The sequence below is a fragment of the Lissotriton helveticus genome, chromosome 1_1, assembly GCF_964261635.1.
Source record: "Lissotriton helveticus chromosome 1_1, aLisHel1.1, whole genome shotgun sequence".
In the NCBI taxonomy this organism is placed as follows: domain Eukaryota; kingdom Metazoa; phylum Chordata; class Amphibia; order Caudata; family Salamandridae; genus Lissotriton; species Lissotriton helveticus.
The window spans coordinates 829,255,532-829,269,948 of NC_136057.1; the positions used below are offsets into that span (position 1 = coordinate 829,255,532).

General features: G+C 43.2%; 1 protein-coding gene across 5 annotated transcripts in view; it reads right to left on the reverse strand.

The window, feature by feature from the left end:
* Positions 1-983: 983 nt before the first annotated feature.
* C1_1H12orf75 (chromosome 1_1 C12orf75 homolog) overlaps positions 984-14,417 on the reverse strand; it is a 338,893-nt gene continuing 325,459 nt past the window's right edge. For all 5 annotated transcript variants that reach the window (XR_013599065.1, XM_078655710.1, XM_078655690.1 and 2 more), the window contains 2 exons: positions 7,908-7,960; positions 984-1,287 (listed from right to left, as the gene is read on the reverse strand). Coding sequence is in view for 4 of the 5 variants with exons in the window: in XM_078655710.1 (XP_078511836.1) it covers positions 1,265-1,287; positions 7,908-7,960 (76 nt within the window). In the remaining variant the exon portion in view is untranslated. The remainder of the gene's footprint in view (positions 1,288-7,907; positions 7,961-14,417) is intronic.

A 14,417-nucleotide genomic window follows, 5' to 3' on the forward strand; every position in this document is an offset into this window, starting at 1 on the left:
TACATGTATCTCAATGGGGATATCCAAAAAATCTGGCATGGATCCGGCCCTCCAGGGCCGGTTTGGAGACCCCTGCTCTATCCTATAGATCTTAAGTTCATTTCATGAGAGGTGAGAAATGTGTTATATGTTGCATTTATGCTCTGTTGCAAATTGTTATCAATAAGAAAAAAGGATTTTTTGTTTTGATATGTCTGATCGCTCGGACTGTCTTTGGATGTAAAACACAAAAGTGGAAGAGGGGTCACATACCCATGTACAATCATGTAACTCCTGAGCGGTTGTGTACTATATAAAATGTGAAAAACAAAAAAATGTAAACAAAAAATATTAGAATAAAAATGATTAATGTTCCAAAGTAGTAAACGGTCTGCTAATGTAGGCAATGATATCCTCTTGCATTTTCATCATTATTTTCTATAAGATGATCTCTAAGCCATGTGGCCTTCACCCACATACAAATTATGTTGTTTTGGGGCCCCAAAGTATAGGATAGTGGTCTCAGTTTTACAAGTATGCTTCACCACCTGAACAGTCTCCAGATTCGGAGTTGGAGGATAAATTCTGGAGGAGCTTTGACAGAGACAAGGGTAAGAACCAACTTCAGCAAAACCTAGGAAAGTATAGAGTGCAAATACCTTGGTGGGTGCTGTACCAGACTTCCAAAAATAACCTCTGTTTGGCTTCAGGAAATCACATTAGACTTGTTGAACATAGGTCCACAATCTTGTGACATTACAAGATGGCCACTAATGCAGTCTTGTGCTAGTGGACACCCTTGGCGTAGTCAGATTATCACTATAGTTCTTAACTCGCTGTGGGAAAGAGAAACTTCAGCTCAAATATTTGCAAACTTAGAGGTGTTTGTATCGAATTAATCCTACATTTATCATAAAGGTGATTAGGCACACATTGCTGAGCTCAGTTACATTTAGAGGCACCCAGACCTTAGCTCAAGATTGGAAACAACAAACACACCAGTGTGAGCTGCAATGTCATTGTTTATCGTGGTATGTACTTCCTCATCACAGCAAATATGGTGAATCAGTCAAGGGTGCTATGCATGTTCAGATTTGCATTACGTATTGGCTGATTGTGAAATATCACAGTGCACAACAGATGGTTCTATGTTGTTAATCCATAGCTGGTCCAGTCTCAGTATATTGCTCCATGTCTGACCATTGTTCAGTCCATTTCTTTCTGAATGATCTGTGAAGTCGTTCAAGGACTTGGATGTGCTGATGGACTATTGTCAGGAAGGCTCTCACGTACCCTGGTATGGTTGCCCTGTGGAAAAGAGAAGTAAGCCATCACCATATCACTCTGGACCTATAGTTCTACTTGCTATCTTACCCTCTTCCCTGCTTGAAATAGTGCTCTAGAAAATTGAAGTCTTGCGATAGCTTCATGTCTTGATTGTCTTGCATGCATATGGATTGGCGCCTAATGAAAAGGGCATATAGGTTTCATTTTCCTGTGCTGAGGAGTTACCCTGACTTCATCATTTTATATGGCGATATCTGCTTCTTTCTTCTTCACTCTTAACATGGTAGCTGCCCGGTGTGCAGTGCGCAGAGCAAACACAAATGCTGGCTATGCTAACATCAATTGCACATCGAATAGCAACACTACTGTTAGGGGTTGTTATATGCTTTCAATGTGGGGTAAGAGGAGCTGCCATGGTGCTATGCACACCCCGCCACCTAGGGTGTAAGTTTACCAAGGACAATGTCAACGGTGGAAATTATTCAATGTGATAAGTACCAGGCACACACAGAAAGTCCATAATTAGAAGAAAAAACACCAAATATAAAGTCCATCCAATTCTCCTTTTATCATGAAATAATTTGTATTTCATGTGTAGTTTTCAAAAGCAGACTCACTAATGACAAAAGTCTCCTTTTTCTCCACAAACATTCACTAACTTATATCCATCATTCAAATTGACCACTGAGAGAAAAAGAATTCACTCAACGTTATTTAAAAATGACCACTAAACACTGATACCTGTATTTGTGTAAAAAAAAAAGTCAGATTTATTACATATTTTTCACTTAAAGAAGTTTTGTAATACAATAAATGTAGGACAAAGTCATAAAGTTTTGTTTCTTCACATATCAAATTCTCTAGTGTAGGTTTACCTCAATTACATCTGTTTTCAAGTTAATGCACTAATATCTCATCATTCAATAGCACATTATTAAAATACAACAATAGTTTAAAAAATCAGTAATAAAAAAAGGACTTGATTATCTAATGTTACATTATATACCAAATTCTTAGTGAAAGAAAAAGAGAAATTGTCGAAATGACTATTCTATCCACCTTCTTCAGGACAGTGATATTAAGAACATGAAACAATCTCTACATTCTCTTATTTTCCTGAAATTGAGAAGTGAAAAGAAGAGAGAAATGCCGCATGTATTTAAGAGATCACGCGGAAGGATATCGATTGTGATACATTTGCCTGAATGAACCAATTCAAAACAAAAGGGTCTCTACTGACTTGTATAAAAAAAATCAGGAATCAAAAACGGATTTGCTACAAAGTATTAATAATTGAGGTGGATTAAATCATCATAGAGATCACCTACTTACATTCTGTGGAAGGAGAAACAAACCCTTGATGCTCTTATCAGAGAAAGAGTAACGAAAGACAATACTCAAACGAGGATTAAACTTAACCAAAGTTGAGAAAACCATGGAAAATCCATTTAAATGTAGAGATTGTTTCGCGTTTTTAATATCACGGTTTGTACTGAAGAAGGTGGATAGAATAGTCAATACCACCGAAACGCTGCGTCGACAATTTCTCTTTTTCTTTTACTAAGAATTTGGTTAAAATTTGAAATTGTATAATCAAGTCCTTTTTTTATCATTGATTTTTTAAACTATAGTTGTATTTTAATATTGTGCTATTGAATGATGAGATATTAGTGCATTAAATTGAAAACAGATGTCATTGAAGAAAACATAGCCTAGAGAATTTTATATATGAAGAAACAAAACTTTATGATTTTGTACTACATATATTGTATTACAAAAATTCTTTAAGTGAAAAATATGTGATGAATCGGACTTTTTTTTATATAAAATACAGGTATCGGTGTTTAGTGGTAATTTTTATATAACGTTGAGTGAATTCTTTTTCTCTCACTTAGTAGTCCGTTTGAATGGTGGATATATGTTAGTGAATGTTTGTGGAGAAAAGGGAAACTTTTTCCATTAGTGATTATATTTTGTAACTCTGTCCCTTTTCTTATAGAATAGGGTTCCTCTCCCCATTGTGTGGTTTTCACAAGCAGAGACAGATATCCGTTCTATACAAGCAGAAGCAACAGACACGTGTTTTGTCCATTAGACTTTTTCAAGGCTGAGCATCTCGTAGTCAGGACAAAGTCCAAAAAGTATCACATAAAATACATCTAAGATCTCGTTCAAATCTTATTCGCAACATCTGCATGTAAACAGGTCTCAGCTTCTATTATAGACGTAGAGGGAGAGGTGTTCTGAAAGGTGCCTGAGCAGCCAGAGCCGCTCCCAGAGCATTTATGTGTGACCTCTCCGTCGCTCACAATAAGCCTTGATAAGCCTGAAAAGTATATTGCAGTCGTACGTGGTGGCTAGCCTGAAGGTTACATATAGGCACTCTGGGAATGGTCTCAGCTGCTTCTGCTTGTACAGAACGGACACTGCCTGTCTCTGCTTGTGAAAACTATACATGAAATAAAAATCACTTCATGATAAAAGGACAGAGAATTGGATGGACTTTATATTATAATTATTTGTTCTATTAATAACCTTCCTGTCTGTGCTCTGGTACTTATCACACTGCAGTGTGCAGAGCCCTTGCATCAAGGGAAGGGACCCTGCCGAAAAACTACAATGCCCATCCCCTAATCTGTGGATACAATTTTGTGAAAGGAGGTCTGCTTACCTGCCTGCCTGTAAATGGTGCTGCTTTACCTATGGGAGAATGTGTAGTCTCTGGCACAACCACTGCCTAGGGGGAACTGTGCTGGACCAATGGAAATTAGCAGTGAAATATTGGTGCATCCTGTGTCCCTGAAGTTTTATTCCACACCAGATCCAGAAAGGCAAGCCACAGAATAACCTCGGATCTCAGGCACTAGGAGACAGATAGCAAGGGAAGTTCTGGGGCCCAACCACACCCAGCAGTACCACCTGTCCTGCGTGAGATGTCCTACAGGATCCACTTAAACACACTTGTAATTATCATGGAAAAAGTGAAACGGTGAGTCCAAGGACAGACAGTGCTGCTGGCTTTATAAAATATACATAAAGTCTGGTTTAAAGTCTGTTGATTCTCTGCCCCTCATTGAGCAGTCCTCACTCTTTGCTTGATTAAGACCTGTCCCCCTTCATACCCCTTGCCCAGTATTTCATTGTTCTTGGTCCTTCAATGCAATGTCTGAAAACACAACTTCATCTATGTGAGAGGTGATCTCCAGTAAAGTTCAGTTTGTTTAGGCTACTCTTTTGCCCTATCATTGACCAATAGGTACATACATAGAGGATGGTTTGTAATTAAGTAAGAGTAGGAAGTTTATTCATCTTAGCATATAGTTACAATAACTTCTTTTGAGATTTCCTGTTATTGCTACTTTCTTAACACTCTAAAATAACCAGACATTAACACTGGCAAACTATGCAAGAACAAATAAGTAAAATGTTACTGGCAATGCGTGAGTCCTACGCCTCTCCTAACAGCTACTAGTGTGTCAGCAAAGGGCAGGAGATCACACTTAGCCTCCCCTCAAACACCAGGGCTTTATGATAGACAGGGTGCACTGTCCCAGTTTGCGCCACCGTACAGCTTCAAATAAGCGGTCCGTACCGAATCAGATAATGCCATGGGCCTAGTGCATTTAGTGACATATATAGCGGCTGACTAAAGCAGCCAATTCGTTTTTCTCTGTGCAGGCGGCACCCCCTTACACCTTAAAGGGGTGACAGATTCCCCCTGCAGGGGGTGCAGTGAGTGATTGCACTCACTGCATTAGGATGTCTCGGTTGCAATGGGACCTCTTATACTCCTTCAGTGGGCTGCCCTCCAGAGGCGCACTGACAGTGCACCACCTTTTTGTGGTGCACTGTCAGAGTGCAACCTAAGCATCTGTTTTTTTCTGCACCCACGTCCGAATTATGGCACAAGGGCAAAGTAAATACCTCATTTGCATGGGACCACATCCCCATCCATATGAGGGAACGTCCTCACGATGGCGCTGGCGCAACATGTGCGCTAGTGCTATTAGTATTACAGAAGGGACTACACAAGTATCTGCAGCCCCTTCTATAATACTATAGTGGCTCAGTGGCACAACAGCAAGCGCACAAGCCCTTTGTGTGTCCGGAGCTCTTAGCATAACACAGCCCCAGGTGCACTGCAATCATGTGGCAAATAAGGCAGTAGCCATGCATATAGAAGTGCACAGTGAGCGTGGTGCCTACGCAGCATCCTCACATGAAGCACCAGGTCTGAAGAGCATCTGGTGCAGTCCACCACAAGAATGGCATAACTTTACACTGCAGGGGTCTTCAATCTGTGGAGCGCGACCCCCAGGGGGGCCGTGGAGTCACAGGAAGGGGGGCGCGCATTCCCCAGCCGAGCGCTGTGTCAGAGAAAGCCTCGCACTGGGAGCTGCTCTTAAGAGCAATCCTATTGTGAACACTTCTCACCAGCTTATGGAGGAGGGGTGTTGGTGACAACAACCATTAGTAAGCAGTCAGGCTCTGCAGGAGGCCAGTACTAGCTTAATTGACCTTGTGCTGTGCTGGTCCTGTTCATGACTGCCTCTACAAGGGGAGGTGCGATCTGGGCTTGGAAAGGGGGGGGGCTGTAGCAGGCCGTTCTCAGAGAGGGGAAAATGGGATGGAAATCAGAGTCCAGAACCACCCAACATGGAACTTTCCTTACCTTCTGCTATTTCGAAATTTGTCATTTTTCCTGTTTTTTTCACCTAGTCTACACAAATACTTTCGATTTTCAATTTTTTTATTGTGGTGCATAAAAAACCTGTACTGGAAAGGCATTTGACACCTGGTGTTAGAATATTCATATTTCCTTTCAAATATATGTTTGAAGATTATTTGCAAGATTTATTTCTATTAACTTTTAATTTTTTGTTCTTTGCTCTCATTGAGGCATAATTCAGCCAAATTTTATATTTATACAGTGCAATCGCACGACCTTTCGTGTATGAAGATGGTTTCCGCAGTGAAAGCACTCGGAAACCTATTTAAATAGCAGTTCCCCTACTTTCTGGAAAAAGACAACCCTCCTGGGATGGTTAATTCTAATAGTTAATATGCTTCAGCTGGAGTGTCATTCAAGGAGTGTCATGCTGTGAAACGGAAGCCCGCAGACAGTTAACTCTCAGGGTGCAGCAGCTTGACTGAGAGAAATACAAACGTGTGCTAGGTGCAAATGTTAATAAAGGGTGCTTGAAAACCGGTACTGGTTTTAATTGATCGAATCAGTCAAAGCTTTGTGATGACACAGATGCATTCTTTTGGAGTGGTAGTGCAAAGAGAACAATTCAGCTGTGAAGTGTGTGCTTTCAATTGTAATTGAATTTGTATAACGCTTACTACCCCATGAGGTCTTAAAGGGACAGTTTTGTAAAACAAATATGTACAATCTGGGTATTACCAAAAATGCAAGTTTTAAATAATGACTTACATATTCACAGTGCTTTCTGCACAAAAAATGCACATGTCACTGTTATCCACTGCACCATCAAAGAATTAATTCTGTGGGTCCCTGGTTACACGTAGACCTCTGAAGTGCATTAAACCAATAAAGGTGTCATAATGTACTATTGTGCATTTCCCACTGAGTAACAACTTTTTAAATGTATTTTTCACTTAAGCTACCAGTTATTTTATACGTAGCTACCTGGCAGTGAAAAACCTAAACATATTTACAGAATACACCGTTTAATAATATTTCCCCACCGTAAAAATAATTTGCCACAGGAATTAAGGGCGTTCAAGGTTATTGATGGAGAGTAACAGGTTCTAGAATATTTTGCCAGGAGGGGGTCCTTACATCTAAAAACTTTTGAGGAGGGTCTCTCGGCATCAAAAAGTATGAAGACCTCTGCTTTATAGGTTTGCAGATTGTTTGTCAGACTTTGCAGTGGTTGTTAAGCAAACTGAACAGCTGCAGTCTCCTCTTATAAGACACTGAAGAAAAAATACAGGGGTTTGCTACGTTTTATTGCATTCACCCTTATCTGACCCATCGAGTTTGCACCGTCTTTTTCCCTTACCCCCGAGTTTTATAGTGCACATAAACAAGGAAAACGTAACTACACGAAAGGCAAAACAAATGGCTTTGCTAAGGCAAGTTGGATGTAGAGTTTAAAATGTAATAGGTATTGCGTTACAACGTGTCTATTTCATGTTTCCTACTCTGAATTCAGTGCATCCCCATTTGCTTCAGTTTAGAATTATTTCAAACAGACTATTGTTTGTGTGGCCCAATAGTTTAACTCCTTCGAGTCTCATGACGAGCTCAGCTCGTCATGAGCCACGGTGCTCGTGTGCTCATGACGAGCTGAGCTCGTCATGACCGTTAGAACGCTCGCATGCTGGGCAAATTCCCCTGCTGTGCGAGCGTTCTAAAGGAACGGGTGTGGTCATGACGAGCTCAGCTTGTAATGAGCCACGATGAGCATGGGGGTGCTGTGCGCGCCCCCCGCACAGCAGGGGAATCTGCCCAGCTGCGAAGGGGCTAATATTAAAAATAAAATTGTATACAATTGAAATGACAGCAATAATACATTACAAATGTAAAATATGTACAGTTGGGGGAAGCATTTGATGGGCTGGCAGTAGTATGCATAAACCCGAATAATCTGAAGATGTAATAATACTTTTACCTATTTTATATCGTGCCTTCTGTCTTATCGCAAAGCATTCACTTTCCACTCTTCTTAAAACAGAAGAAAACAAAGCAGAATATTAATACACATTTAGAAACTCTACCAGACAACACATATTGACATTAATTTATTTTAAATAATTCTCATAATTTCAGTCCATTTTATCAGGAGGCACATGTTTATTTCATTAAGCAAACAGAAACTGCACATTTGCTTGATATAAAAGTAGTGTTTTTTTACTATTTTCGCCCAAATTTGAATGTCACAAATATTAAGACCACCAGGAAGTGAATGTATTAATAACTAGATGCTTACTTTCCACAATTACCAATAAACAGGGTCTACTTACGAATAATACTGGCTCTCCAAGTGGATTTAGAACTTAGATGCTAGTCCTTTCTAAACTCTTAGTCAAAATGTATAATTGGAGATGGCACCGTCCATTTAAACATCTCCTTTATTTGTTCACCTATGTAGAGCCTAATGGTGGAACCAGAGGGCAGAGATATATTTGACCGTTCATTGCTACTGTGTAAGGGGAAACGGCCACTACAACGCAGCCGTTTCCACGAAAGGCTTAACCACGCATGCATTACAACCATGCGTGGTTACCACTTAAGCCTTTACCACGCATTCCTTTACTACGAGATACGTAGTAAAGGCATGTGTGGTAAAGGGACAAATTAGAAAAGGAGGGGTTGGGGGGACCCCCCCCCTCAAAATAAAAAAGAGAGGGAAAAAGGGGCTGGGGGGTCTCCCCCCAAAATAAAAACTCACCTGAAGTCACATCGAGAAGTACAGGCAATAAGCATTGTTTAAAAGGAAACAGAAGGAAACTTCGGGTTCCTCTTTACAACGTCACCACGGAAGATGGAGAGAAGACGACGTGAAGAGGTAAGGGGAATTTTAGTATTATAAAAAAATGATATACAAAAGGGTTAAGGGCAAAGGGTAAACATAAGAAGGATTGGGGATGGGGAGTGGGGATGGGGAGTATAACCTTTACCAAGAGTATTCACTTACCAAGAGAGAATCAAGAAAAATAAGTGACAACAAATTTTTTAATAAAAAATTACAAAAAGGGAGCGGAACAATCCAAATTTACGGTCCACCCAGGCACCCGGCTCTGTAGCTATTTGTATATAAACTTTTTACAAAAGGCAAAAATTGGACATAAATTCCAAACTTGCGCACGTCAAATCAAGGGGTATATATCAAGGTCCAGGTGAGGTCCCTCCTTTGACCTCACCAAATTTTTTGTCACTTATTTTTCTTGATTCTCTCTTATCTTTTCTGAACACCTATATCAATCTTGAACACTTCTATCTATGCACGTCCCCTTGGGGGCACAATCACCTGCAAATGTCACTCATGTACTATTGAGATTGAGTGTTAATTAATTTCTATAAACTGCCTTTGGAAATTATTACCATAAAATTAAAGTATTAAAAGTTACTTGGTAGTAATGTAGGTTTGTTGCATTTCAATTTTATATTTGGATGTACTTTGTGTAGTATTTGTTACATGGAGCTGTTGATTTGAAATATGCTCAAAATGTGATTGCCTTAGCAACTAAGTATTGATTAGTGTCACATTGAATTGAGGTATTGGACCATTGTCTCTTTTACTGCTCTCTCCGTGTGTACATAGCAGCGACATTTCGTTTTATTTCTGCATCGCGCGTGAGTAAGTAACAGGCTACCTTGTTCCCTTTTTTTCTTGGTCAGACCTTCTCCTTTGTCAACCAGACATTGTGACTCTGAGTCCTGCTTCTAGCCTTTCATCTACCTCCGCTTCTTCCCAGTGGATGCACTGTACCTGGCCCCACTTTCCTCATAAAAAGAGTGCAGTGCCCTGTCCTCCCGTTCTAGTTCCTGGTTGCAAGCCCATTCTTTCTCGAGCATCTGCTTGTGCCCGTCTTCTTCACACCGTCTGGCCAGTCTCTTTTGCTCTGAACTACACCCTGCTTTTGTTAGCCTGTCTTCACCTTCAAATTCACTCCCAGTTTCCTCCTCGGCTATTGGGGCAAACCCTGTAGCCCCTCCCTCGTCATCAGTTCCCAGGGGTCTGGAGCTTCCTTCCTCTCCTGAGCTCACTGAGTCACTATCGAGAACAGCCATAAACATTCCGGACACTTGTGTACACCTGCCTGAAACTGTGGAAGTGTATGCTTTACTTGCCTTTGAGGTGTCATGTGTTGAGCGTTGTGGATTGAGAGTCAAGGTTTTGGGGGGCTTCCTTAGGGACATCAACTGCGCTAAATTCACTCCCAGTTTCCTCCTTGGCTACTTGGGCAAACCCTGTAGCCCCTCCCTCGTCATCATTTCCCGGGGGTCTGAAGCTTCCTTCCTCTCTGAATCACTATCGAGAACCGCCACAAACTTTCCTGACACTCATGTGCACCTGCCTGAAACTGTGGAAGTATATGCTTTACTTGCCTTTGAGGTGTCCTGTGTTGAGCATTGTGGATTGGGACTTGAGCTTTTGGGGACTTCTCTAAGGACATCGACTGTGCTAATGGTGTCTGGGCGAGCTTGCTCTTGGTTTTCTCGGTTTTAGACCTAATTGACCATTTTTCGGTGGGGGGGGCTCATCAGCTTTTACTATGGCTGGATTTAAAGAGCCTAATGAAGGGGGAGCTAGTATAAGTGCATCCATATTATTGTCACATGGAGAGAGTGAGAGATTACCTACCCAGTTGCATTCTCCCAAATAATCACTTTCTCACAAGAAAGACACCTCCTTGTGGTCCTGCCGGGGGAGCCAAAGATATTGAAATAAATGCCGCACTCACTTTGTGACATGCTTCATCATTGGCGCCCATCCACACCCTGGTAGGGTGGTACAACAAGGGTGAACTCAAACAAATGAATGGGAGTTCTTAGATAATGTTTAGTTAATAAGCTCGAGATTTCAATTGCAACAAAAAATGCTTCAAGGTCCAGATTAACAAATAAAGAATGATAAATAATTATTTTTGTGATGGATGCAATACATAAATGCTGAATTAATAGGATTGCAGTTGAAACAAATGTAATGACTTAAAGCAGTGTGTTTGGGGTTCTGCGATAGCGAGGGGCAGCACTTACAGCAATTGTATTTTTATCCGGATGACATTTGGTGCCGGAATCACACGGACGGCTCTTGCATGATTTAGATGCAGGCGCTGAGCATTTTTTAGAACTGCTAAATTTGCACATCAAAACTTTATATTTTAAATTTTGCACTGTCAGAGCATCTCCTACCTTCCTGTGTGGCCTCCCCTGCCCCGGTCCACCGCGGCTGTTGGTGCCGATTGCGTGGAGGGCGGGGCGCCATTTTGGGTGCATCCTGAAGCGCGGTTGGACCCAAGGTAGCGGTCCAGCTGCTCGGGGGTGCACGCCATAAAGCGGCAGACTTCACAGGGCTCGCGGTGGGATAATCACGTGGTGGCAGTTCCTGTCTCCCACTGGGGTTCTGCGATAGCGAGGGGCAGCACTTACAGCAATTGTATTTTTATCCTGATGACATTTGGTGCCGGAATCACACGGACGGCTCTTGCATGATTTAGATGAAGGCGCTAAGCATTTTTAATAACTGCTAATTTGCACATCAAAACTTTGTATTTTAAAATTTGCACTGTCAGAGCATCTCCTACCTTCCTGTGTGGCCTCCCCTGCCCTGGTCCACCGCGGCTGTTGGTGCCGATTGTGTGGAGGGCGGGGCGCCATTTTGGGTGTATCCTGAAGCGCGGTTGGACCCAAGGTAGCGGTCCAGCTGCTCGGGGGTGCACGCCATAAAGCGGCAGACTTCACAGGGCTCGCGGTGGGATAATCAGGTGGTGGCAGCTCCTGTCTCCCACTGGGGTTCTGCGATAGCGAGGGGCAGCACTTACGCGCATGTGTCCTCGTGCGTGCAGCGGACGAGCACAGCGGGCATGCCAAATGCACGCCGAAGGTTCGCCTAAGGTAAGCCCACCTGCGCCCGTCCGCGCCTCAGCAGCGCACAGGACCAGGATCACGGGCCACGACACAGCTAGATTGGGTCTGAAAGGATCTCCTATGACCGGGAGACTTTACTAAGACTAGACAAGGTCTCCTGTTGTCCGGGCAGAGAGTGGGAGGTTCTTAATGACAGACTGAGGATCTGTCCCTCATGTCACTTTCACTTTCACATGAACCAGCTTGACCCCCCCCCTCACCCACTACACTGAAATCCAACATTGGTGCGGCTCTTATTAATGCACGGTCAATGGTAAAACACGCGGTCGATGTTTATGAGCTGATTTTTGACGAACAATTGGATCTTTTATTTGTGACAGAGACTTGGCTGAACGATTCCTGCTCCCCAGTGGTTGAACTAGCCATCCCTAGGGGGTATAAGATAGGCAGGGTAGACCGCCAGTCAGGTAGAGGGTTGGTGTTGCAATTGTGTATAGAGAAATGTGGATGCTGACCAAGGAACTCACGGGGGAAATTCTGGAGGACGAAGCGTTGGAGTTCTCATTGAACATTTCTCCGCGCTTCACTCTGGGAGGGGAATTGGCCTACCGTCCCCCGGGCCCGCCCTGCACCTTTCTGAAATCCCTCAACGAGGTAATTGCCTCACGTGTCCTCCGGTTCTCCAGGTTCCTATTGTTAGGAGACTTTAACATCCACCTGGAGAACCCGTTGGCCCCGGGGACAAGAGACCTGTCTGATCTCTGCATCTTGACCCATATGACCCAGCGGGTCCTGAATGCCACTCATAAATGTGGTCACCTACTAGATCCAGTACATTCCAACTTCGAGCTTAATGCATCAGCTCCCAGGCCTGTCACTTGGTCGGATCACTTTTTGACTTGTTTTTCATGGAATACTGGTAGCTCCCATCTGCAGTCTGGGAAGGTCGCTGGGCAGTATCCTAAGAAGATCAACATCCCGGCCCTGTCCAGAGCATTGCTCCTTATGCCCCCAGATGAGGTTGCGGATCTTGATGGAGCGGTGGAGGGGTTTTCGAACTGGATTATGTTATGTTATGTTAATATTTATTTATAGAGCGCGCGTACACCCATAGGTTTCATGGCGCTAATGTCAATGATCCAGATGTATTCCTTACACGTATGTCTGCTTGAATAACCACGTTTTCAGGGATTTTCTGAAGACCAGAAGATTGTCACAATTCCTGAGTGAGATAGGGAGGGAGTTCCATAGAGTAGCCGCCAAGAACGAAAAACAGCAACCTCCTTGCTTCTTCCTTTTGAAGGAAGGAATAGTGATCAAATTAAGATGGGCAGAACGCAGGTTGCGTTGTGGTTTATAGACAGTGAGCATCCGTCTAACTAATTTAGGGCCCTTGCCCTGCAGTGCTTTAAAAACTATACAACTAGTTTTGAAGGTGATCCTTTGGGCTAATGGTAAACAATGAAGTCTTTCCAGGCCAGGTCGGGCTGATTGCCATCTTTGTTGTTTCCATATCAGTCTTGCCGCCTGATTCTGCACCATCTGGAGTCGTTTTAGTAGTCTGGCTGGGAGCCCGAGATATATAACATTCGAGAAATCCAGGCGGGAGAGCACTAAGGCAATTATTACCTATACAAGTGCAGAATGGGTAAGCTGATTTTTCTTAATTGGAAAAAGCTGGATGACACAATAGCTCCCACCTGACTTCTAAGTAACAGGTCGGCACTTAAGATAACCCCCAGACTCTTGACTGACTGCGAGGATGGGGCGAAGCACCCATATGTGCTGGCCAGAACTGGGGACCCCAACTAAGATCACTCTTCCCAGGCAGGACTAATTCTGTTTTGCCTGGGTTGAGCTTGAGGTGGTTTAGGTCCATCCACTTTTGTATATGCCTCATAGTTAGGATAGGATTAGCCAAGCCGTGAGCTCTCCCCCAGTCCTCCACGAAATGCCGCACACAGAGCTCTCCCTCTCAGCCATGGTTCACTGACGCCCTTAAATCACTGAAACTGGGATGTAAAAAATTAGAGCAGGGATGGCGCCGGGAGTACTGCCCCCTTACTAAGATTGCTTTTCGCGCCGCCCAGCGAGAGTACTACGCTGCCATTAAAGAAGCCAAAGGCAACTATTTTGCAGATAGGATCTCTAAAGCTAAGAATAACAGCAGAGAAATCTTCGCCATTGTCTGCAGTTTCCTGTCTCCTGCTACTGAAATCTCCTCTCCCCCTGTCTCCTCCCAATGGTGTGATGACCTGTCTACTTATTTTATCGCCAAGATCCAAAAGATACAAGACAGCCTTAGGACCACCCCCTAGCACAATGTCCTCCATCTTCACTACTCACCCCTTGCACCACCGTACCTAAACAATTCTTCGCGCATTTCATCTCAGCAGAGGAGAAAGACGTCTTAGCCATTCTTAAATCTCTAAAATCTGGTTTGCCCGCAGACCCCTGCCCTGCTAGGGTCCTGAGTGGGGTGGCGGAGATAGTCTTCCCGGTGGTTGCTAGGCTGGTCAATAACTCACTGCACTCAGGAAGAGTGCCCTTGCAATGGAAACACGCTAAACTCCTCCCTCTCCTTAAG